Source organism: Ambystoma mexicanum, chromosome 2q (genome assembly GCF_040938575.1).
Source record: "Ambystoma mexicanum isolate Mex_15411 chromosome 2q, UKY_AmexF1_1, whole genome shotgun sequence".
Classification (NCBI taxonomy): domain Eukaryota; kingdom Metazoa; phylum Chordata; class Amphibia; order Caudata; family Ambystomatidae; genus Ambystoma; species Ambystoma mexicanum.
In genome coordinates this window covers 739,104,051-739,126,632 of record NC_090924.1, presented here as the reverse complement: position 1 = coordinate 739,126,632, position 22,582 = coordinate 739,104,051, and the positions used below count along the sequence as shown (strand labels likewise).

Here is a 22,582-nt window from a genome sequence, read left to right as displayed (position 1 = left end):
AAGAAACACAAGTATGTTACACAATTGAACATACAATTTTGCAATTCGAAAAATGACGAATTTAAAAACTACTGCAAAACTCTATTTAACAACCAGTTTCAACACCTAACTAAAACAGACAATACAACACCAACAAATACGCAACACCATATAAGAGTCATAATAATCCCCCAAATACTGCATACAGAATCCAAATTATGTGGTTAATGGGCTTTAACTATACAATTCATTAAAAGGATCCCAGATCCAAGAATACAGGTCCTCCTGTATTTGTTTTGCTTGCATTACCTTCTCGTAGTTAGATAAGGTGCGGACGCCTTATAGCCATTTATCTACACTTGGCTTTTTCCTTGAGTTCCAAACTTTCAGTATTTGCTTAGTCGCCATTATCAAAACCCTATTGATGCAGTCTGTTCTCACTCTGATCTTGTCCCCTCTCCCGCTGTTCGACAACAGAATAACTGAGTAGGGAGTGTGCGGGAGCGAGCCCCCAGTATAATATCTAATCTGTTTAAGACTTCACTCCAAAAGGTGGATACCCTTGAGCATGACCACAGCATATGTAGTAAGGAGCCCCCCGCTGAGACCACAACCCCAACAGATATCAGTATCCAGCAGTCCTAGTTTCAGGCAGGGGTACAATACAGTCTACAAAAAATTATTTGCCTAATATACCTTAGTCCAAGGTCCATTTTTGACTGTACACCTATACGAAGTAGATGCTCCCATTCTTCACAAGGAATATCCATACCAAGATCCTCCACCCAAGCCTGCCGGAGTTTATCTCATGCTTCCGTATGTGAATTTTCTGTCGGCATTAGTTCCATGTACGTTGACACTGTACAAGGCAAAGAACGGATAATCTCACAGGCTGAAGGTCTCTCTCTCATGACATCCCCTAGTATTCCCTGCCTTTCTGTCAGGAGAATTTTGAGATCTCTGCAGCGCCCGCGTTCTCTACCCTCAAACCCAAAAGTTTCCCTGAGGCTTTCAAATGAGATCATATGACCAAACATTGCGTATTCTAAAAATGCCCTTTCTGATCCAACTTTGCCAGCATAAAGTTTTATTTGCTAATTGTAGCCCTGCATTATACCAAAGAGATGCATCGTAGTGTATCCAGATGTTATCCCCTCTATTTGCTATAAAAGTTTGTAACGCCTCTCTAGTTGTACACATAGAGGCTAATCTCACTGTAGAATTTGGCATTTTTGACACCGAGTACATATCACATAGAGCAGGGGTGCACAACTGATTTTGACAGAGGGCCGAAAGTACCTTACATGAGGGCTATAGTGGGCCGAAAAGTAAATGTGGGCGGGGCGGTGGGCGGGGCGTGGCAGGAGGCTTTTTAAACCCCCAAGTTGTACTAAACACATGGAAAAAGAATGTTTTTGAGGGGTAACGATTTTTATTTGCATTTCAAACTTACATTTTGTACTACACATTTTCCATTGTTATAATTTATTTCTATTTAGTTATTGTATCTCACCTGTTTAATTAACTTATATATATTTTATTGACCCTAGATTGGACATGCCGTTATTTTGGACTGCTACAGTTTGCTATTTGGGTTGCCCAAGAGGAGTATGGCCTTCGTTGAGTCAGGTTTCCTCAAAAAGCCAAAGATGAACATCTCCTAACTGTGCCTGTTTTAGCTTTATTATTGGGTTCACTCTTGGAGTGCAACACTATGCCCCAGGGCCCCTTACCCCCAACCAAACACTATGCCCCATGTCCCCCTCACCCCCAACCAAACACTATGCCCCATGTCACTCACCCCCAACCAAACACTATGCCCCATGTCCCCCTCACCCCCAACCAAACACTATGCCCCATGTCCCCCCTCACCCCCAACCAAACACTATGCCCCATGTCCCCCTCACCCCCAACCAAACACTATGCCCCATGTCCCCCTCACCCCCAACCAAACACTATGCCCCATGTCCCTCACCCCCAACCAAACACTATGCCCCATGGCCCCCTTACACCCAACCAAACACAATGCCCCATGTCCCTCACCCCCAACCAAACACTATGCCCCATGGCCCCCTTACACCCAAACCAAACACAATGCCCCATGGCCCCCTCACCCCCAACCAAACACTATGCCCCATGTCCCTCACCCCCAACCAAACACTATGCTCCATGTCCCCCTCACCCCCAACCAAACACTATGCCCCATGTCCCTCACCCCCAACCAAACACTATGCCCCATGGCCCCCTCACCTCCAACCAAACACTATGCTCCATGTCCCCCTCACCCCCAACCAAACACTATGCCCCATGTCCCTCACCCCCAACCAAACACTATGCCCCATGGCCCCCTTACACCCAACCAAACACAATGCCCCATGTCCCTCACCCCCAACCAAACACTATGCCCCATGGCCCTCACCCCCAACCAAACACTATGCCCCATGGCCCCCTTACACCCAAACCAAACACAATGCCCTATGGCCCCCTCACCCCCAACCAAACACTATGCCCCATGGCCCCCTCACCCCCAACCAAACACTATGCCCCATGTCCCTCACCCCCAACCAAACACTATGCCCCATGGCCCCCTCACCCCCAACCAAACACTATGCCCCATGGCCTCCTCACCCCCAACCAAACCCCCACCCCCCAAATCAGCACACACAAACCAGCACCAATACAGACCCGAACCCCCACCCCCCAACTCAGCACACACACAAACATGCACCCATAAAGACCCGAACCCCCCACCCCCCAACTCCCCCCAACTCCAAATCCCCCACCCCCCAACTCAGCACAAACACTCTCAAGCATGCACCCATACAGACCCGAACCCCCACCCCCCAACTCAGCACACACACAAACATGCACCCATAAAGACCCGAACCCCCCACCCCCAACGCCAAACCCCCCCACCCCCAACTCAGCACACGCTCTCAAGCATGCACCCATACAGACCCGAACCCCCACCCCCCAATTCAGCGCACACACAAACATGCACCCATAAAGACCAAACCCCCCCACCCCCCAACTCAGCACACACTCTCAAGCATGCACCCATACAGACCCGAACCCCCCACCCCCCAACTCAGCACACACACAAACATGCACCCATACAGACCCGAACCCCCAACTCAGCACACACAAACATGCACGCATAAAGACCCGAACCCCCCACCCCCCAAATCAGCACACTCTCAAACAAGCACCCATACAGACCCGAACCCCCACCCCCCAACTCAGCACACAAAATACATTCAAATACAAACATTCATACACATCCGACACACCCCCCCACCCCCGCATCTCAACATACACACAAAATACATTCAAACACAAACATTCATACACATCCGACACACCCCCCACCCCCGCATCTCAACATACACACAAAATACATTCAAATACAAACATTCATACACATCCGACACCCCCCCCACCCCCGCATCTCAACATACACACAAAATACATTCAAATGCAAACATCTGACACCCCCCACCCCCGCATCTCAACATACACACAAAATACATTCAAATACAAACATTCATACACATCCGACACACCCCCCCACCCCCGCATCTCAACATACACACAAAATACATTCAAATACAAACATTCATACACATCCGACACACCCCCCCACCCCCGCATCTCAACATACATACAAAATGCATTCAAATACAAACATTCATACACATCCGACACACCCCCCCCACCCCCGCATCTCAACATACACACACAAACATAAAGCAAAACAAACCCGACACACAAACACAAACAGAGCACTTACCGGAGACGTGCTGGAAGGCTGGAAGGCAGGTAAGCTGGAACGCTGGAATCGTACTATGGCTGGCGTGGTCCAAGGCTGAAATGCCTTCCGGCATCAAGCCTTATGGACCACGCCAGCCGTAGTGCTGGCCCTCCATTGGTGCAGCACACATGCATTACGTGGCTCGTAGGAGCGACGTGGTGCGTGTGTGTGCTGAGCCAATGAGGGCCAGTGTTTTGTCCGGCCCGGAAGACAACAAAGACTTTCCTAATCATTAGGAAAGTCTTTGTGCCTTGCGGGCCGGACAAAAGAGCATGGCGGGCCGCAACTGGCCCACGGGCCGTATGTTGTGCACCCATGACATAGAGCATAAGGCGAAAAATGTTTGCTTTCAATAATCTGCCAGTAAGGGGCATATTTGTTAACTTTGGAAAAATAGAACATTGATTTATTTTTTTAGAACAAATCCAGTGCGATAATTCAATATTTTAAGATACCCAAATCCTCCTTCCTTCACAGGGCGTGTTAAAATACACCTAGGAATCTTGGGTCTGTTGCCCCCCCCCCCCCAAAGAAACTCCTGAAAGTCCTTATCAATACTACCAATAACATTCTTCGTGAATTTTAGGGGGACTGATTGGATAATATAAAGCACTTTTGGCAAAAGAATCATTTTTATGGCATTCATTTTCACCCACAGTCCGTGTTAAACAACCCCATTTCAGTATATCGCTCCGAATTTTCTCCAGAGTTTTTGAAATATTATATTCCGCCATTTTTTTTCAGGTCACGGACCATGTAAATTCCTAAATACTTCATTGCTCTTGTCTCCCAATGGCAATTCCACGAACCCATAACATTCCTAGGTGTCCAACATCTAGAGGAAAAACCACTGTCTTTTCCCAATTTATTTTGTGGCCAGACAATAACTCCACTTCTTTGAACATACTTTGAAGCTTCTCACATCCTTCCAACGGGTTCGACAAGAGGAGTCGTATCATCTGCATAATATAAGATTTTAACTTCACTATCCACAAATTGAAGCCCACGAAGGCTGTTCTTGTTTTATATATGCAATCAACGGTTCCAGTGCCACATTAAATAGATACGGTGATAACGTGCAGCCCTTCCTGGTACCTCTGGACAAAAGGAATGGAGAAGACATTACACAATTGACCTAGATTCTGGCACTAATAGATGAGTTCAATGTTTTGATAACTTTTATAAAAGTGTCCCCAAAACCCATTTTCCCGAGTGTGTATTCCAAGAAAGCCCAGATTACCCTATCAAAGGGCTTTTATGCATCCGTAAAAATTATGAGTGTGTCCTGAATCTTTTCCTTCAGTAATACCATTATCTCTATTAGTGTCGTTACATGGTCATACCCATATCTGCCCCGCATAAATCCAACCTGAGACCGACCGATCAAATCACCAATGCACCTATCAAGACTATTAGTCATTATTCGCGTAAATATTTTAAGGTCAACATTTAATAACGAGATCGGTCTGTAGTTTTCAATTTTTTTTGGATCTTTCCCTGATTTCGGGATCACCACAATGCAAGCCTCCTTCATTGAGGGACATACAATCCCATCAGACATAAAAACCATTATACAGCGTACACAAGAACAGTGTCAATACTTTATCTAATGCCTGTTAAAACTCAACCGGGAGACAGTCCAATCCTGGTGATTTACCTATGTTGAATTGCCCGATGGCCGCCAATATTTATTCCCCTATGATAGCATCATCAACCGTCGTGGCTTGATTGGCAGACAATCGTGGTAAAGCCCCTTTATCAAAAAAAGTTTCCATACTCTAGGATTTTGGAGATTGGTCTTCCCTACATAGAGATTCATAAATTTCCTGAATCTATTGCATATCTCACCTCTCTTAACTTTATATTCTCCTCCTTCACCCTCTAATTTCTGAACAAAGGAGTGATCAACCAGACCGCGTAGCCTATTTGCTAATAACCTGCCATTCCTGTCCCTTGTTCCCAGTACTTCTGCCTCATGAAGAACATACCCTTTTCATATTGGATATCCATCTCCTGTCTAAGGCATTCCCTCAATCTCTCTACATCAGGCTTATCTTCGCTACTTTTTGTTATTTGGTATTTCCTCTGGCCTGTGCCCAACTCACTTTCCAACCTCTTAAACTCAGCCATTCCCTTTTTCCTCGTACAAGCTGTAATAAATATTCATCAGTTTCCCCCTAGCGGCTGCCTTGAAGCTGTCCCAAACCATTATATTGGATGCAGAACCCTCATTTATAGTAAAACAATTCCTGGCGAATTCTTGTAGTGACTCAACTACTCCTTGTTCTTGCAGTATGTAAGTTTTCAAACGCCATTTACAGGATCCAGACCATTCCATTCCCATATACAATCTCATTGTCATCAAGGAATGATCTGAGATACCCCTTTCCTTAATATCTACACTTGAAATCTTTTCACCAAGTCTTTCCGAAAGCAGGAAGTAGTCAATCCTTAAATATGAATCGTGGACCGGTGAAAAAAAAGGAAAACTCTCTCTCCCCGAGGTGCATGAATCTCCAGGCATCAACTAGGTCCAGACTGTGTAAAAACTCATTACACACTTTACTCGTACTCTCCGCTGTATATCTGCACTGGGCAGAACGGTCCATCCTCCCTTCAAGGATACAATTAAAGTCACTCCCCATTCATCCCATTTAAAAGGGACATTATCTTCCTGAAGAAACTGCTCCCACCAACACACGATCCATAAACAGACCCTATTCTGATTAATCTACCTTCATATTTAACATCTATCAGGATTGTCCTCCCCTCCTCGTCCATCACAACTTTCTCCATGCTCAAATTCAGACCCTTGCACAGCAGTATTCCCACACCTCTCGATTTTTTAAAGTGACAGTTTAATAATACTCTAGTAAACAGAGTATTTTTAAGGAGGTGCTTGGATTCTTCCAACAGGTGAGTTTCCTGTATAAGAGCAATATCAATTTTCTCTCTCCTCAATCTTGCCAGTACCTCCATTCCTCTTCCTAGGGATATTAAGGCCCTTAACATTCCATGAACAGATGTTTAATTCACCCATCTAGCGCTATTCTCCAAAATGTATCCAACCATCTAATTCGAATACCTTCCTCTGTAGCAGGATATGAGGTGGCAGAAGACCATATGACGTATAGAAGTTCACATAACAACTGACAACAAAAACAAACATACATAACCTACTAAAACACTTAAGAAATATGCATGACACAACACCCAGCATCTCCGCAGGGTGATATTGAGCTACAATATATACAAAAACATCCTTGTCTTGAACTGAAATTACTCCAAAGCCTGCGCCCCGTTTCTGGTTCTTTAAGCAAAGTATAATAGTAATCATCCCTACCCCACCCTCGCCAGCCTCTATTATTCAACAAACATTATGATCTTCCTAACCTCAGGTCATTAAGTTAACCAACTGTATAGCGCCTTAAATCATATTCTGTATTGGCCAACAACGCTTTCACACACAGTCACCTACTGTTCATTAATCTCCACATAAGCCCCATAATTAATTGGACAGGCCCCTCCAATGAAATAGTAGCTATCCGATGAGCCTTTCCATGTTGTATTACAACATAAGGGAGTACATGCTCACTGTACTCCATCATTCACATGACCTGCAGCAAATGTTGTCATTTCCCACAGCGGCCTACTCACTCATAGAATGTATTTAAACATTGGTTCCGCTCAGTCTTGTAATTCTTTTACAATGTCTTTGGGTTCTTTTACAGTGACTTTGGGTGTTCTCTTATCTTTACGGATTGCTTTCCAGCTGTCTTTTTGTGAAGTTTGTTTGATCCCTTGATCCCAGCTGTTTAGCCTTGTATATTCTTGTGTGCTATCTTTTGGGGGACTCCTGCTCCTTCTTTTTATTGTTGGCTTATCATGGTTATCTTATCAACTTCTCTTGATTGTACTTCATAGTCTTTCTCTAACTGGCTCCATTCCGTGCTTTCTTGGACACCAGGTATTTCTTCTCCCTTTTCAGGGTATAACTACTAGTTTTAATGATCCCTTTCTCAGGGTTTCTAGTGATTTTCCTTTCCTGTTTAGGGCACTTCAAATTCCCCAATTAGATTGTTATGGTTTAGTCTCTTTCACTGGGACTGGTGGCCTTTAGTTCATAATACTCTTTTTAATGTACTCCCTTTTGTATCTCTTGAATGCTGGGATATTCTACACTCTTCCCAGGGTGGTCGTTTCCACATCTTATTAGCATCTTTCTCTGGTTTACTTATAATGTTCGTTTGAGTATTGTTATAGTTAGAGTTCATTAACTTTGCATTTTGAATTTCGTTAATTTCACTGGGACAAGTTCCTTCAATTACATAACGAGTCCTGTTCAACATTCCGATCCTCCAATTCTCCCCTTCAACCCATCACAGGGGAACATCTGTGGGGCCTTTAGTTGCTTGGGACCTTCTCTCTCACCTGGTTTCTTTGTCAGTTCGTTCTCGCTGGCGGCTATCTCTCGCTCTCTTTTCGTTCGGTGTTCCGGTGTCCCTTCGGGTAACTGGTCCAATGGCTGATCGTTCAGCAGATTGGTGTTGGCATAGCCAGTCGGGCAACCTGCCCACCACAACGGCTTTGTGGTCATGCCACCAACGTGTCTCTGGCTCCCATACCTTCGGTATGTCTCCAACTCTGCACGCTGGCTCTCCAGTGTCAGCTGCTCTGGTCCAGAGCAGTTCTGAACTTCCTGGGCTCTGCGGCTCTCGTCAGCTCTGCCTCTCACCTGTGTTTCACTATCAGGGGGCTTCCCCTGCTGGTGTATGCGCTGCTTTCCCCTTCGACTTAGTGTGTCTGCTCAATTAAACCTCCTTGTCAGTGAATTGGAGGTTTGTCCTTAAAGAGACCGATTCCGTTCCTTGATCATCATGGTATATATTGACTTTGCCTTCATCAGTTTCTGGATTTATTGCTGTTAGGCATCTCAGATAGTCCCATGCATACCATCACAGGGAATTGCTTTGGGAGTCCCACTTGCCCAGACCCCTATGCAGGGTCTTGTGGAGCAGGCTCGCCTCCCTGGCCTCCAAAGGGGAGGCACCCCTCCCTAGCCTCCAGGGGGAGCCCCCCCCCCTTGGGTAGAAGAGATTAATTTCCTTGATTACTGGCTACATGACATTTGGACACCCCCCACAATCCCCACCCTGTTCCCCGGATTTCAGCACCTTCACACATGAGACGGTTGCCTGAAATCGGCGAAACATCAATGCGGTCATAGAAGGACCGGTGCCGACACGAGGAACAAAACCAAAGTCCAAGCCCTAGGATGCATGGTTTCCAAGATATTTGCACCATAATGCACTGCACCATGCCAGGGTGAGGCGACAGGTGGGGAGAGAGCACAGAAGGTCCCAGTATGCAGCAGCACATCAACTCTCGCCAACGTCTGCTCTAAGGTATGTCAGCCATCCACATGCGCCCATTCTCAGTGCAGTTTACTTCAGGGTACAAAGCACATCAAGCAATAAGCGAATTGGAACAGAGACCTACAGAATCAGTGTTACCATGTCTGTCTACAGAACCCGTTCGGAGAACAGGTACTTCTGCTAGCATCATATAAGGAATAGCATTTGACTAGATCTGGGAAAATGAAGGGTAGTCCTCCCACGGTTTTGTGTGTTCGCTGCATTCTGTACTTACCTAGAATGTTGACTCTTACATGAGTGTATCCATGAAAGGATTAACATTATCAGTGAACCACTTCCCAGAGATGGCTAGAAAATCAAGCGTCATTGATTATGCTTAGGCTATTATCTGCATTCTTATTTGCAGACCTAGCGTAAATGGATGATAGCATTTGGTCTCCAAGGAAGGAAGCTTTTATTTTACGTTTGGCTCATATAATAGAGGTTACATGATCAGATTGATATTGTGGACGGAGGTAGGGGAGAGAGTTGCGGCCATATTTTCAGAGTCCCATGTGAATCTGAATTTGCTTTTTCTCTGTCTTCAGATGAAGTGTAGCATGGCAAAAAAGCAACGTTGAAAGTATCTTGAAACATGGACAGGATCAAGAGCACATAGTTCTCCTGGAGTAGTTGTCTATTCCGTCTTTATTTTGGTTTACAGTGTGAATGGAGTCATGTAAGTCACCCCATGCATATTCTGCACAACTGAAAGTAACAAACCATGTGGGCGGGATGGTTCCTTGGCATACAACGTACATCATGGTGATGTCAGAACCTACTAAGAAAATGGCTCTGTGGTGTGCTTACTGGCCACTGGGAGTCATATTCTCTGAAGTCTGGCACCCCTAGGGCAAGTTTTGGGGTGGCAGGAGTGAAATGGTTAAATATATAGTGATGGAATGCTTATGTTCAACTATGCTTGTTTTTTTCTTAGAGAAAAAATCACATTGTAGTCAGTTTTTAAAGTGTTCCTTTATCCGATGTTCAAAAAATACACTGAGCTTTATTACAAGTAAGGCGCTAAGTGCAAAAAGTGGTGGTAATGGAATTACCACTCCGCTGAATCAAGGGTCCGAAAGAATGGGCAATAATTTCACCAGTGGAATTACTGCTGTAACCTGGAGGAAATTCCAACGAGCTTATTCTGCCAGGAAAATAAGCGCCAGCAATAAAAACAGTAATCCCACTGCATTACAAGTGGAAATACTGCTGAAATAACACCAACAATGGGTGGTAATTCCACCAGACAAATGGGTGAAGTTAAATGCATCCAGGTGAAGAAAACTAACCCACAGGTGCACCCAATGGACTCAAACAGGGTATGCAAGGTACATACCAAATGCACTTCCAAGCACCATGCAGCCGATGGCAGCTGGCAACTTTTACATCCAGGAACTCCTACTCCACATTGACCTACAGAGGATAGCATACTAGCATCAACAAAGGAACCCACTCAGGGCCAAGGCAGATGATATCCATGACAAGGAGGGCGCTGATTCCCAGAATCAGACTATCGCCCTTGGCATTGACAGATACTGAGTTGATAATACTGTACTGCCTAAACCAGCAAGAAATTGCGGAACCTTCCTACACTTATCCAGCGTGACATTGAAAGTGCCATCAGTATATGAACAGTCATACCACTGCTACTGAAGCTTGTCTCAGTCCTTCACTTTTGTGCCACAGGCACATATCAGCACACCAACAGCATGCTGCATGGCATGTCGCAACCAACACGTTTAAATGTGCTAGGACAAGTGCTGGATGTCCTACTGAACCATGTGCACCAACACATCTCTCTCCCCAGCACCCCTGCAGAATTGCATGCTATGAAGGCCAGATTTTACGGATGTATGTGATTTCTTTGAATACATTTCTCCTACTGGAGATTTCATCGAATCCATTTCACTGAAAAACCACTTCTTTTTTCTTTTTTTTTTAAATGTGGAGTGAGACCACCGAGGCCCCCCTCACCCTTCCCTAACTTATACCTTTACCCCACACCCCACCTATTATGCATTACACATATACCATTTCCCCTACCATTTTTCGGTGAAATGGATTTGATGAAATTATATTAGGGGAAATGGTATTCGAAGAAATCTACGGTAACGAGATTTTACACCACTGCCCACTTCCCCAATGTAATAACAGTTCTGGACTCCTTGCATGTGGCATTAGTGGCGGGTATTGGAGCATGGATATAGAAACAGAAAACTGTATTATTCACTTAATGTGCTATGTACATGCAACACAGACCTCACTGTGACTGACTGCTGCACATGTTTCCCTGGTTCAAGTCATGACCCTATAGTACTATGGAGCAGTACCATGCCTGTGTACATGGTGACCCACGGAGAACAGCACAATTGCATCCTGGGTATGTATCCACAAAGATGAATGTGGAAGTGAATTGGGGCAGGAGTGCTAAACATACACCATGCCCATGTAGCACAAAGTATACTGGGGCATGATCCACATGGCCTCGCAAGCACCCCATGCCATATCCCCCCACACTAAAGCAGTTGGGCTGAAGGGACCACAAGTCCCAGAATGCATAGGACACCATAACTGAAAATGCATTGTAGTGGTAGAGTGCCCCCTATCCTACCCCTCAGATTTGATGAAGCGTCCAGATGGCTACCCATGGAAGCAGAAAGGAAAGCACCCCACCATTCTCAAAAGCACACAACTGTCCGGAGACATACAATATGCCAATCAAACACACAGGCAAACGTCAAATAAACCACAATGACAAAGAACAAGGCAGCGCAGTCTGCAATATACCATGTACCCATTGGGCCATGTAGGGACGATTGGGGGAATTGAGACTGTGGGGGTACCTACATATGCCTCAGAGCAGGATGGACACAAGTCATTGTGCATTGCCAAATGCAAGGGAAACGCACCCTGGTGGCACTAGAATCTACGCAAATAACTGGATGGAAGTGAAAAGCATGCACAACTTGGGTCAGGACGGGAGAGGTATGGCAATTACCTATATGCAAGTGACAGAGTCTCATTCCATTTTCAGCTGACTCTGGCTACCCACAACTGCCATGGCTCCTGGTCCCAATAAGGAACCCTGGGATGCCTCAAGAGGTTGCCTACAAGGAACGCACAAGGACCATGATGTTCAAAGAGTGCACATTTTGACTCCTGTAAGGAATGTTCCAGTGCCTCCACCTGACTGGAGGGGCTCTTATGTACAGCCCAGGGAATATTGAGAAGCTAGTCCTTGTGTATGTGATACTGCATGATATGTGCTTCAGGAGGGATGTTCCATTGCCTGCTGAGGAGGACGTGGCACTGGCAGACTCAGAAGAGGCGGATGACCAGACAAGGGCTGATACACCAGCACAGGATGTCCATGCAGCAGAAAGGGAGGGACGCTTGTGGCGTCAGAAACTGATGGACATTTTTTCTAATATATAATATGCACACTGTAAATACATGCCCTCCCTCCACCCTCAATCTCCAGTGCCCATGCCCTCCCTCCTCCCTAAATCCCCAACGCCCATGTCATCCCTAAATCCTCACTCCTCAACACTCATGTCCTCACTCCTCAACACCCATGTCCTCACTTCCCAAAACCCATGCCCACCCCCCACCCTCTCCCAAAAACCCATGCCCCCTCTCCACCCTCACTCCCCAACACCCATGCTTTTCTTCCACACTTGCACAGAACTTAATGTCCATACAGTTGCTTTACCTCTTGCTGCACTTCCCTGTTCTAGATGGAGACTTTGGTGCACCCATGGCAGTGTGTGTAGACCTGCATCTTGGACTATCAACAAGGGGTCCCCTCTGTGGGGGTGGCTGAAATTGAGCTAAGTGATGTGCTGCAGTGTAAGGAGCAGAGCACGTTGAATAGAATCATAGTCCAAGCTCACTGTTTCTAGAGATCTGGTCCTCTCTAGGCTTCTCTACTATAACAGCCTCTTTTTAAATATGCCTGGTTCCACTCTCCGTCCTCCAACTCATCCAGAACAGGGCTACGAGCCTTGTCCTTGGCCTCAAGCCCAGGGATCGTATCTCTCCAGCATTGAAATCTCTCCATTGGCTCCCAGTGGCTGCAAGGATCAAATTCAAGACGCTTTGCATTGTCCACATGGCCTCCTGGAGCCTGGGACCAAAATATCTCCAGCTTTCTCTTCTGAAGTCTCTCCCTACACAAGCTCTTCGCTCTTCCACCTCCAACTCCTTGAGCGTTAATCGCTTTTCCAAGCAATGAGCTGGAGGCAGATCCCTCTCCTTGGCTGGTGCCTCCCTGCCCCTGGGAAACTTGAGCAGAACCATCTCAGGTTCTGGAAGCTGCTCAAGACCTTCCTCTTTGCTTCTTCTGCCTTCTCTTCCTCACTGATCTCCTGTCTGTCACTGCACTGGTTACCTGGCTACCCTCTGATACTCGGGCCCAGGTCTGTGCCCCCCAGTTGCACACCTGCACTGCCGCCTGGCAACACTGCACTTTGGGACTGTATCTGTTACCCTATAGTCCCTTTAGCCTGGACTTTCAATTACCTTCTGCCTGCACTTAACCCCTGCAGCCACTCGCTGGCGGCACTTCCTTATTTATTTATTGTATTTATTTTAATTTTTGGAAACAAAGAATTATTCTATCGCTCTGTTTGCGTTTTGTCGATCTTATGTCCTGCACTTCTCCCCCTCCCCTGGCACTTCTTCCCTTTTTCCCCTGCCTGCACTTGCGCACTCTCAATGTCACTGGGCCTAGTAAGATCGCTGTCTTGTCCCCGCTTGTTCCCCTCCCATGCCTTGTCGGGCCTTGAAAGACTTGTGTATAGGCGCGCTATAAATAAAATATATCATATCATACCTGCAGATATGGTCTCAGTTAGTTCCCGCACTCTCTGGCTAACCACAGTATTGGAAGCAGTGGCTTCTGTGAGGGGTCTGCACTGGTGGCCAGGTTCCCTTGCCACCCGGAAAGATGGATCCTGCATTTCTTGGGCAGGCTGCACTTGGAGGTCTGTGAACTCGTCTATTCTTTGCTGCTGCTACATCCTTGTGAGCTGTTCCCATATGGCCGTCGGTATCTTGTGGCAGCTGATCTTGTGGGTCGATATGGGAGGGGGTGTCGCACAGGGAGTGCACTCCATTTCAGTCGTCCCCATCAGCTGCAGAGTTTTCGTCCTCTGTGCCAATGGCTGTGTCTATGGGACGGCCTCAGCAACTGAGGAGCATGACGAAGCAGGTGCAAGGGGTTCAGTGCTGGGAACGGTGTTCGGTGTGGGCAAGTCGTGCTCTGTGGGTGCCCCCACCAGTGCGCTGGCAATGACGCTGGTGACTGGGGCAGTCTCGAGAGTAACTGTGGCCTGACCGGCAGTGGTGGTAGCAGCGTGTATGTTGGAGGAAGCAGTGCGTGTTCCTCTCAAAATGGGCCAAATATTCTCTGATATTGGAGTGGGCGCATGTCAGTGTGTCTTCTCCATTTCAGGGCCCATGGCACTACATTGGGGTTTTGAAAGTGTTTCCCTGTGAGGGCATCCGGGCCCTTGTGTTTTGGCAGGATTTCTACGTTGTAGTGTAGGCTTACCCGAAACTTTCATGCTGTGCTTTCATCATGCAATTTTTGTGGGCACTTTAATGGCGGTGCCCATTGTACTGCCATTTCCTTCCACCTTAGCATATTGGGGGTGCACAGTAATGTATCTGCTGTGTGGCCGGCAGCTACACACATGACGCCCAAGTGTTTTGTTCTCATTTATTCTGACCTGGGTCAATTTGAGTGCTGACTCCCGCCTGTGCTGTACCAACTGCCTTAATGCTAGCGATGTCTGCTGTTGGCCACTTTCTCCTCCCAGGGTGTGAGGTGTAATGAATCCATGGTTCCCCCCCTCCTGTGGCTGCTGTACGACTGCAGAAGTTGGCAAGCAGAGTCTGCACACGCCACTTCAAGTCATTCCAGCCCTTGCTGCAGTCTTCGGCATCAAGCTGCACCACGCCCACCACCTCCACCTTGTCCCTGATGTCATTCCAGCTGGTCTTCTTCCTTGGTTTGGAAGTCTTCCGTTGCCGGCCATCAAACAGCTCACCTGCCAACACCTGTTCCAGTCGCTGAATTTATGCGTGTGGCCCCATATTACTGGTACCTTCCCTTGTCTCCCTGGCATATGCTGGTCCCATAGCACAGCGAGTAGAGCCCTTGCTTTGACATCTGCGCAGAGCCTGCTGACGCGCGGCAGGGCCAAACTCAGCCTTTCATCCTTCCGAGGTCGATAAATGAGCACCACCCACCGTGGGTAATAATAAGCAGCGCTCAGATACCTGACGGTTCATAGCCTATATAAATGCTAAATTAATATTATTATTTTATGGGGTTTGGATGGCGACCAGAAGTTGGGGATTTTAAATGGATTGTACTTTTAAAGATGGTGGCCGATGAGCTTCCAGTTTGTGGCATGACTCGATTTCTGCTGGGTGGTAATGTCTCCACTTTTGCAGCAGTAGAGGTAATTCTGCAAGAAAATGGAGGAATTACCGATAGTTGTTGATTTTCGATGGTAATTCCGTCAGCCCGAATTACCAATGGCTGATGCGCACGCCTGTCTACTTGTGATATGGCTATAATGCTACAGGAAACGTAATTCTGTCATGGTGGAATTACCGCTGTTTACACAACGCCCAACTTGTGATGAGGTCCATTGTTTATTGTATTTAATTGAATATACAAGAAGTAATGATAATGGAGACAGACCCACTTCCCACCGCCTTCACTTTATTTCCTGTCCATGCTGACGCCAATATACAGTATCCCTTCCCCTCTCACAGCCTTGATAAAGACCCTTGCTCCAAACACAAAGTACTCACCATTTGCCTGTGCTAGACGCACCAGCGCAAATCCAGCGCCAACACAGACGGGCTCCCTTCCTTTCCCCATACAGTTTAACATAATCTTTCTAATGTGTCTGCACACAAGCCTCAGCAATATTGTCTTTGATATGTTTTCCCGTAGCATATGGTACCACCCATTGTTTTTATTTTGCTATTGTGACCCTTTAACCTTACCAACTCTCATTCCTTAAAAAACATAAGTGAACATAGTAAGTGATTTATAGTGGTAATTACTGGTTTATAGGTTAACATCTGACTGTGATCATTAGTGTTCAACCTATTAACCAATAGAATAGTTAGAAAAATGATATCAAATGTCTGGAAGATGGTCCCCTGCTTGAATCAGAATTAGGCTGATAGTGTGTGATCAGTCATAGATTTCATTGATCATTTAAATCCACCATGGATTTCTGTGGTGGTAATTTCAGTAAAACTACTGGAATTGATAGTGTGGGCGTCCATAGCTGTTAATCCAAGTTTTTGAGCAAGTGTATTTGTCTGTTATGGGGAACTCCCAATAGGTTTCGACTATATCTGTTTAACTTCTTCATATCTTGAAACACCTGTGTACGAGCGCGATACAAATAAAAAATATCATAGCATTTTTAATTGTGAGGATATTCAGATAGTTCACCAAAAAGCAGTTACCAAGGTGATGGTTGCAAAGCTTTGAATTAGTGGTAACTCCCCAAAAAGTAATTGATCGAAATCTTTGAATTAATCACAACTACCATGGAAAGGGTGTGTGTCGCTGGCCCACTGTCCCTGCCTTTGTGATGACCCTGTCCCCTTCGGGGAAGGTTTTGTGCACACAAGCTGGGTCTCTCCAAGAGGGTGAAAGGGCATGATGAGTAAGACTTCATCAGGAGGCTAGCCCAGCGCATTCCCCATCCCCTGCATTAAATCAACGGACATCTCCTCCACACAGGCAACATTCAGGGGCTAGGGCTGACTTTGATCAACACAGTGCAACCCTGACCCACCACAACTCACCCATCAGTCCTCTTCATCTGCTGTGGGTATCTGGGGGCAGGATCTCCACAGAAGTCAGTGTTTCCAGTGTGGCACAGGCACATGTCCCACATTTCCCATCAGTCTCTTGCATGTAAGGCATCATTCACTGTGTCTTTCATGCTTGTCTGGCCTCCAATCCTCTGTACCACATAGTGCCAACACTACTCCACATGACCTCGCTCTCGTGCTTTCTCCCTGTAGACTTTGCCAGAGCCCACAGATAATGTTTGTTCTTTAATGCAGTGCAACTTGGAACACTGGTTGCCACAGTACTAGGGCTTTTGGCCCTTACTCCCTATATTTATTTTTTTATTTAATTTTTCCTTTTTATTATTCAGTGGCATTTCTGTTTATTTTTGTGTATCAGATTCAGGAATCTCTCCGCTAAGTAGATAATGGTGATCTGCACAGCATGCAGCCATCTTGAGTGAAGGGCCAGAATGAGAAGAGGGGAACTTCCAACAAAGTGTTTTTGTTCTTGATACACCACAAGCTTTCATGCCACCAAACGAAATATTAGCAATGGATGGAAACAAAGGGAAGGAAATAATAGCCACATTTTAAATACACGTTCATTTTTTTTATCAACCAACCAGGTAATTTGTAATGTATTGTGTGTAGTAAGTTTAATCAACGATCTTTGTAATGCTTGCATTATACGGATATTGTTCTCTCGATGACGGTACACACATTGCCTAATTAAATAACTCTCAAAACAAATTGACTTGTTTAAATGTTGTCCTTTGCATGGGAGCAGAACTGTGACTGCAATTTAAACGTCTTTGCTTCTGTGTGCCATTAAATCATGCCGTTTGTTTTTCTTTCCATCTATTTTGTTGTCCTTAGGGGACCGGCATAGGGAACGCCTCACTTTTCACATTTGGTTTTGTCGGCGCAGCCCTGGAAATCATTTTGATTTTGTATCCTTTCTTTGGAAAAGAATCCCATCTGTTAACAAGTATTCTGTCTGCCTTTATGGGACGCTGGTCGTTCACTAAGAGACTATGGCAGGTCATTCCTGCTTGGGCACGCGAGGTGTTTTTGTTTGGCCTTCAGTTTCGTAAGGCATTTGGGTGACGGTTGAGAACTTGAGAGCCAAATGCATTCCTCGTACGGCCTTTTCCTTGATTCTCACAGCTATCTTATGGTGTCCTCTGTCGTCGGCTTCTACAGTCTCAGCTTTTTTGGAAGTTTCACTCCCAGGAAGGACGACACAACGATGACAAAGGTAAGGGAAAGGAGGAGGGCCTGAAATTCTCCACCATTATAATTCTTGTTGGTTGTGCTTTGTCTGTTTCCCACTGCAGACACCCGCTGCTGTTGTGTGTCGCAGTTATTTTAAGCAGGTTCATTTTGTCTCGATCAGTATTTGTGTTTAAGCTGTCACCACAAACGGAGGTTTTTGAACATGCTAAATTGGTGAGAGAAAGGATGTCTTCTGTTTAGTTTGGATGGCGCCCATTCACTTGAGACAAGCCTGCGTTGGCACAGCTTGTTAATTAGTTTTGGGAAAAGCCACTGAAAAGTGAAGGCCATTATTTTTTTTCAAAAGAAACCGTATTGCTAAAGACTAACTTTGATGCCACCGACTGTAGTCACTGAGCTTGTTGACATTTAAAGTGCACGAATTTTACAAGTAATACAGCCCGAAGTATTTCGCATTTAAATAATTAAAGCAACACTAAGTGCTGTCATTCATTTACGTTTTTCAGCCAATTTTAAATGTGAAGCTAATTTGATTTAAGACAATTTGACACTGGAATCGCAAGCACTAATTTGACCAATTAGTAAGGCCAGTGCATTGAAGTTTTTTTTATCCAAATGTTTCTAGGAGCCTGTTGTGATCGGTGATTCTCCGTAACTTTTCCTGAAGTTTTGTGATGCTTTTCATTCATAATCTGCGTCTGCGTTGAAAGTTTTGATTGAAGTATTGGTAAAAAGTTATCAGTACGGAGTAAAAATAATTTGGCGATCGAAGTGTGGCGAAGTAGTGACATCCTTTCCTACTACAAAAATGTTTCAATTTTGTAGCACGCCAATTTTTTTTTACAATTTTCCCATGGTCCATATTGTTGGGAACTCAACGTTTAGACTCGAGCACTTGCTCAACTGCATTTCTGCGCATCTTTACTAATGCGTTTTGAGAGAGAAATCCTCTTTGAAACCGTCTGTTATGATCAAATAGAAAATGAAAGTTCACAACACAGTACATAAGAAAATCGTTTCACAAATTATAGCATCCAAAAAGTGGCTATAGCATGTAGGGATTTTTAAGGGCTCATACGTATTAGGAACAGATTTAAAACGCGTGCAAGGATGGAATATCAGTCTTTTAGTGTGAGCATACTCTAGGTATAATTTGTTTTAAAGTGAATCCGGCACTTTATGTAATGTTGAAGTATCATTTTTGAATTTGGTATCATAACATTTCAGTTTTGTTTTTTCAGCGCGAGCTTTGTCAGGTATGGTTGTCTTGTTTTGATTGGTATTTTCTGGTGCTTTTTTCAGATCATTGGGAACTGTGTGTCAATTTTGGTGCTTAGTTCTGCTTTGCCTGTGATGTCAAGAACATTGGGTAGGTTTTCAACAACAAAATGGTATTGTCTCCCCTTTCTCCTTTCTCCAGCATTTGCATTAGTGACAGCTTTACAAGCAAATGAGCTGGGAATGGTTAGCGGGAGATGGGCCAAATCGTATCAGTGTGGGGAATGCCACCTGGTTTGGAAGGTGTGTCCCGCACCGCCCTTTATAGCTTGAAGTAACTCACCCAGACTCAATTCCTCTTAATCTGATCGGAAGTGCAATCAATTACATTACTGGAGACATACCAAGAAAAACAGATTGTACTTAGCCAATTTTAAGAGTTCCATAAAACAGCAGATGACAAAGCCACCGTAGTGTGCATGTTTGACCTGAAATGACACAAGTCTTCACCATTACGTCCACAATCATTAGTCACAGTAATGTATTTATTATGCCAATATTTACATCATTGTAGCACACTACTGAAATCTATTTTTTAGAATATAAAATATTGTTTTTCTTTTGAATCTTAAACATCTATTGTGTGTAGCATGCATTGTACGAATAAACACAAATATCTGTTCAAAGACGACTATATTTAATATAATTTAGAATTCCAGTTTTTTTGAATGTCAACAATTGTTTTCTTTAATCAATCATCTCACTTTACAGTCCCCTCTTTTCCTAGAACACATGCTCTGGATGCCCTAAAATATTACTGTTGGTGCATTTAAATTTCTAACTGGTATTGAATTTCAAACTTCTGCAAATGCCATATACAAAATCAGTGTAAAATAGTTTTTCTCCTCCTGGCACAGACACTTGCATTCTGTTTTCAATGCATTTAGCTTCATAAAAGAGGCAATTTCAGGAGCAATAGATGTGCATTTTTTACGGTGAAGAACATCCATCTTTATTCCCGGCAAAACATACTAATGTAACAATGCCATAATCAAAATTCACCACTGTATGCAGCTTAACTCCTTGAAGGTTAAGGCAGAACAATGAATGTTCAAGTGTTTGAGGAGAGCAAAAGCCTTGTGGGACACCAAGAGGGACAGGAATAGGGTTGGCTAAGTTGTTGTTAATGAATACTCAGAAGGCATAGTCGCTTAGGAAGGATTTCATCCATCGGACTGCCTCGCGTGATAAGTGGAAGATCCCATAAAGGTTTTGGCAGAGTAGGTCATGGTCCACGAGATCAAATGCAGCAGAGAGGTCTAGGAAGAATAGGATGGTAGCATTGCCAGCATCTCTAATATTGTCAATTTGCATTTTCAGATTGATGAGGGCCATTTCAGTACAGTGGTTCGGTCGGAAACCAGATTGTCCGACGCCAAGGAGAGAGCATTGTTCATGGATTTGCTGTCATTGTAACTAAGCAATGCGATCTAGGATTTTGAGAAGGAAGGAAGGGTACTGTGGTAAGGGCCTGTAGTTGGTTGGTATTGTCAGGTCCAGGGAGTTTATTTTTAGTGGAGGGTTGACCCAGGCTGCTTTAATAGTAGTGGCTATTACACATGAATTGAATGAGGAGTTAACACATTCTCTAATGATGGGGGTAAGGCTGGGGGCGCGCAGAGCTGTATGATGTTGGCAGGGCAGGTATCTCCTTTGCAAATTGAGGGTTTGAACGCCTGGATGGTATTCAGACCAGCTACTTGGGATACAGGTTGAAAGGAAAAGCTAGGGACTGGCTTCAGCTGAGAGGTGGGGGGCTAGGCTTCGGGGGTATTATGATGGACTGGTACGTAGGTTTGGCAGTGAGTAGGGCTTTCTTAGTCTTTATTTTGTTACAGAGTAAATTTGTTTTGGTAGTTAGAGCAGTTTCAATAGTGGTGCACCACACTCTGTCAGGCTGAATTAAGGTGGTTTGTGCACAAGGGTTTTCATATTCGCGCAAGATTGCGAAGAGTTCCTTGGTGTTGGAGCTTGCCATGCTAATTCTGTTGTCATAGGAGGCAGCTTTAGTCGCAGAAATAGTGATCTTGTAGGTCTTGGGAGTGGTGGCGAGTAGGGAGGCATTCTTGGGGATTAGGTGCATCTTATGTAGATGCTCAATGGCTCGGTTCTATCTGCGGAGAAGAACTAGTTCATCTGTAAACCAGATGTTAGTGGGTTTGAAAGGTTTCAGAGATTTGTTTTTGAAGGGAGCATGGTGTTCTAGCATAACTAGGAGGCTGTCGTAGTAGTGGTTGTCGAGGGCCGTGGGGCTCTTGCAGTTGGGAGGCCGTGTTTCAATGAGAGTAACCAAGGTGGGTTTGAGAGTTTCATGAGTGAGTTCCGAGTACTTCTCGCTACGATTTGGATGGGTGGTGGTCCGGTGTTGTTGTTCAGGGGGGGTTCGAGTTATGTAGTTTAAATTCAACATTCCGTGAAATGAAGGTCCATGTGCATTCACAAGTAGTATATTGGCCTGATATAGTGTAAGTCCACCCCCACACCTTACACTGTGGCTAATGCCTGTAGCTCCCCCGATGCAGGTGACTCCGGATACCCACTGCTGACCTGGCTAATGACCCCTGTGTGTGATCCACAAACACTGCAGAGCACTGCCTACAGCCACGCTCACAGCGGGACCCGTGTGTGCATCAAGCGTACCTTTGGCCTCCTTAAGGTACGTTTCTGCTGCCTCGACCGTACCAGTGCAGCCCTTATTTACGCGCCAGAAAAAGTGGGTAAAATTGTGCTTGTGTGCCATACTGCACAATATGTGCCTGAGGAGAAATGTTCGACTACCCCCTGGTGTGCACATGCCACCCCCAGAGGATGAGGATGAGGATGCAGTGCCTGTGGCTGAGGCAGATGCACGCATTGCCAGAGATGACGGGTGGGATGGGAGATTGGCATGCCAGGGACTGTTAGACAATTTCATTTGACACTTTCACATGGCACAAGCCATGCACGACTGTGTGACACCACCTCAATCAATAAACATGACAATGACACAATCAGGAATGTCCTCGCATTGATGAAGTTAAGTGGC

The 22,582-nt window shown here is 45.3% G+C and overlaps 1 protein-coding gene across 4 annotated transcripts in view; it reads left to right on the top strand.

Annotated features, from left to right (window-relative positions):
• LMBR1 (limb development membrane protein 1) overlaps positions 1-22,582 on the top strand; it is a 1,168,513-nt gene that overhangs the window by 1,056,418 nt on the left and 89,513 nt on the right. For 3 of the 4 annotated variants that reach the window (XM_069647966.1, XM_069647967.1, XM_069647965.1), the window contains 3 exons: positions 17,920-17,993; positions 18,211-18,301; positions 19,582-19,648. In XM_069647966.1, coding sequence (XP_069504067.1) covers positions 17,920-17,993; positions 18,211-18,301; positions 19,582-19,648 — 232 coding nt within the window. The remainder of the gene's footprint in view (positions 1-17,919; positions 17,994-18,210; positions 18,302-19,581; positions 19,649-22,582) is intronic. The other variant, XR_011303315.1, reaches the window with a different exon arrangement.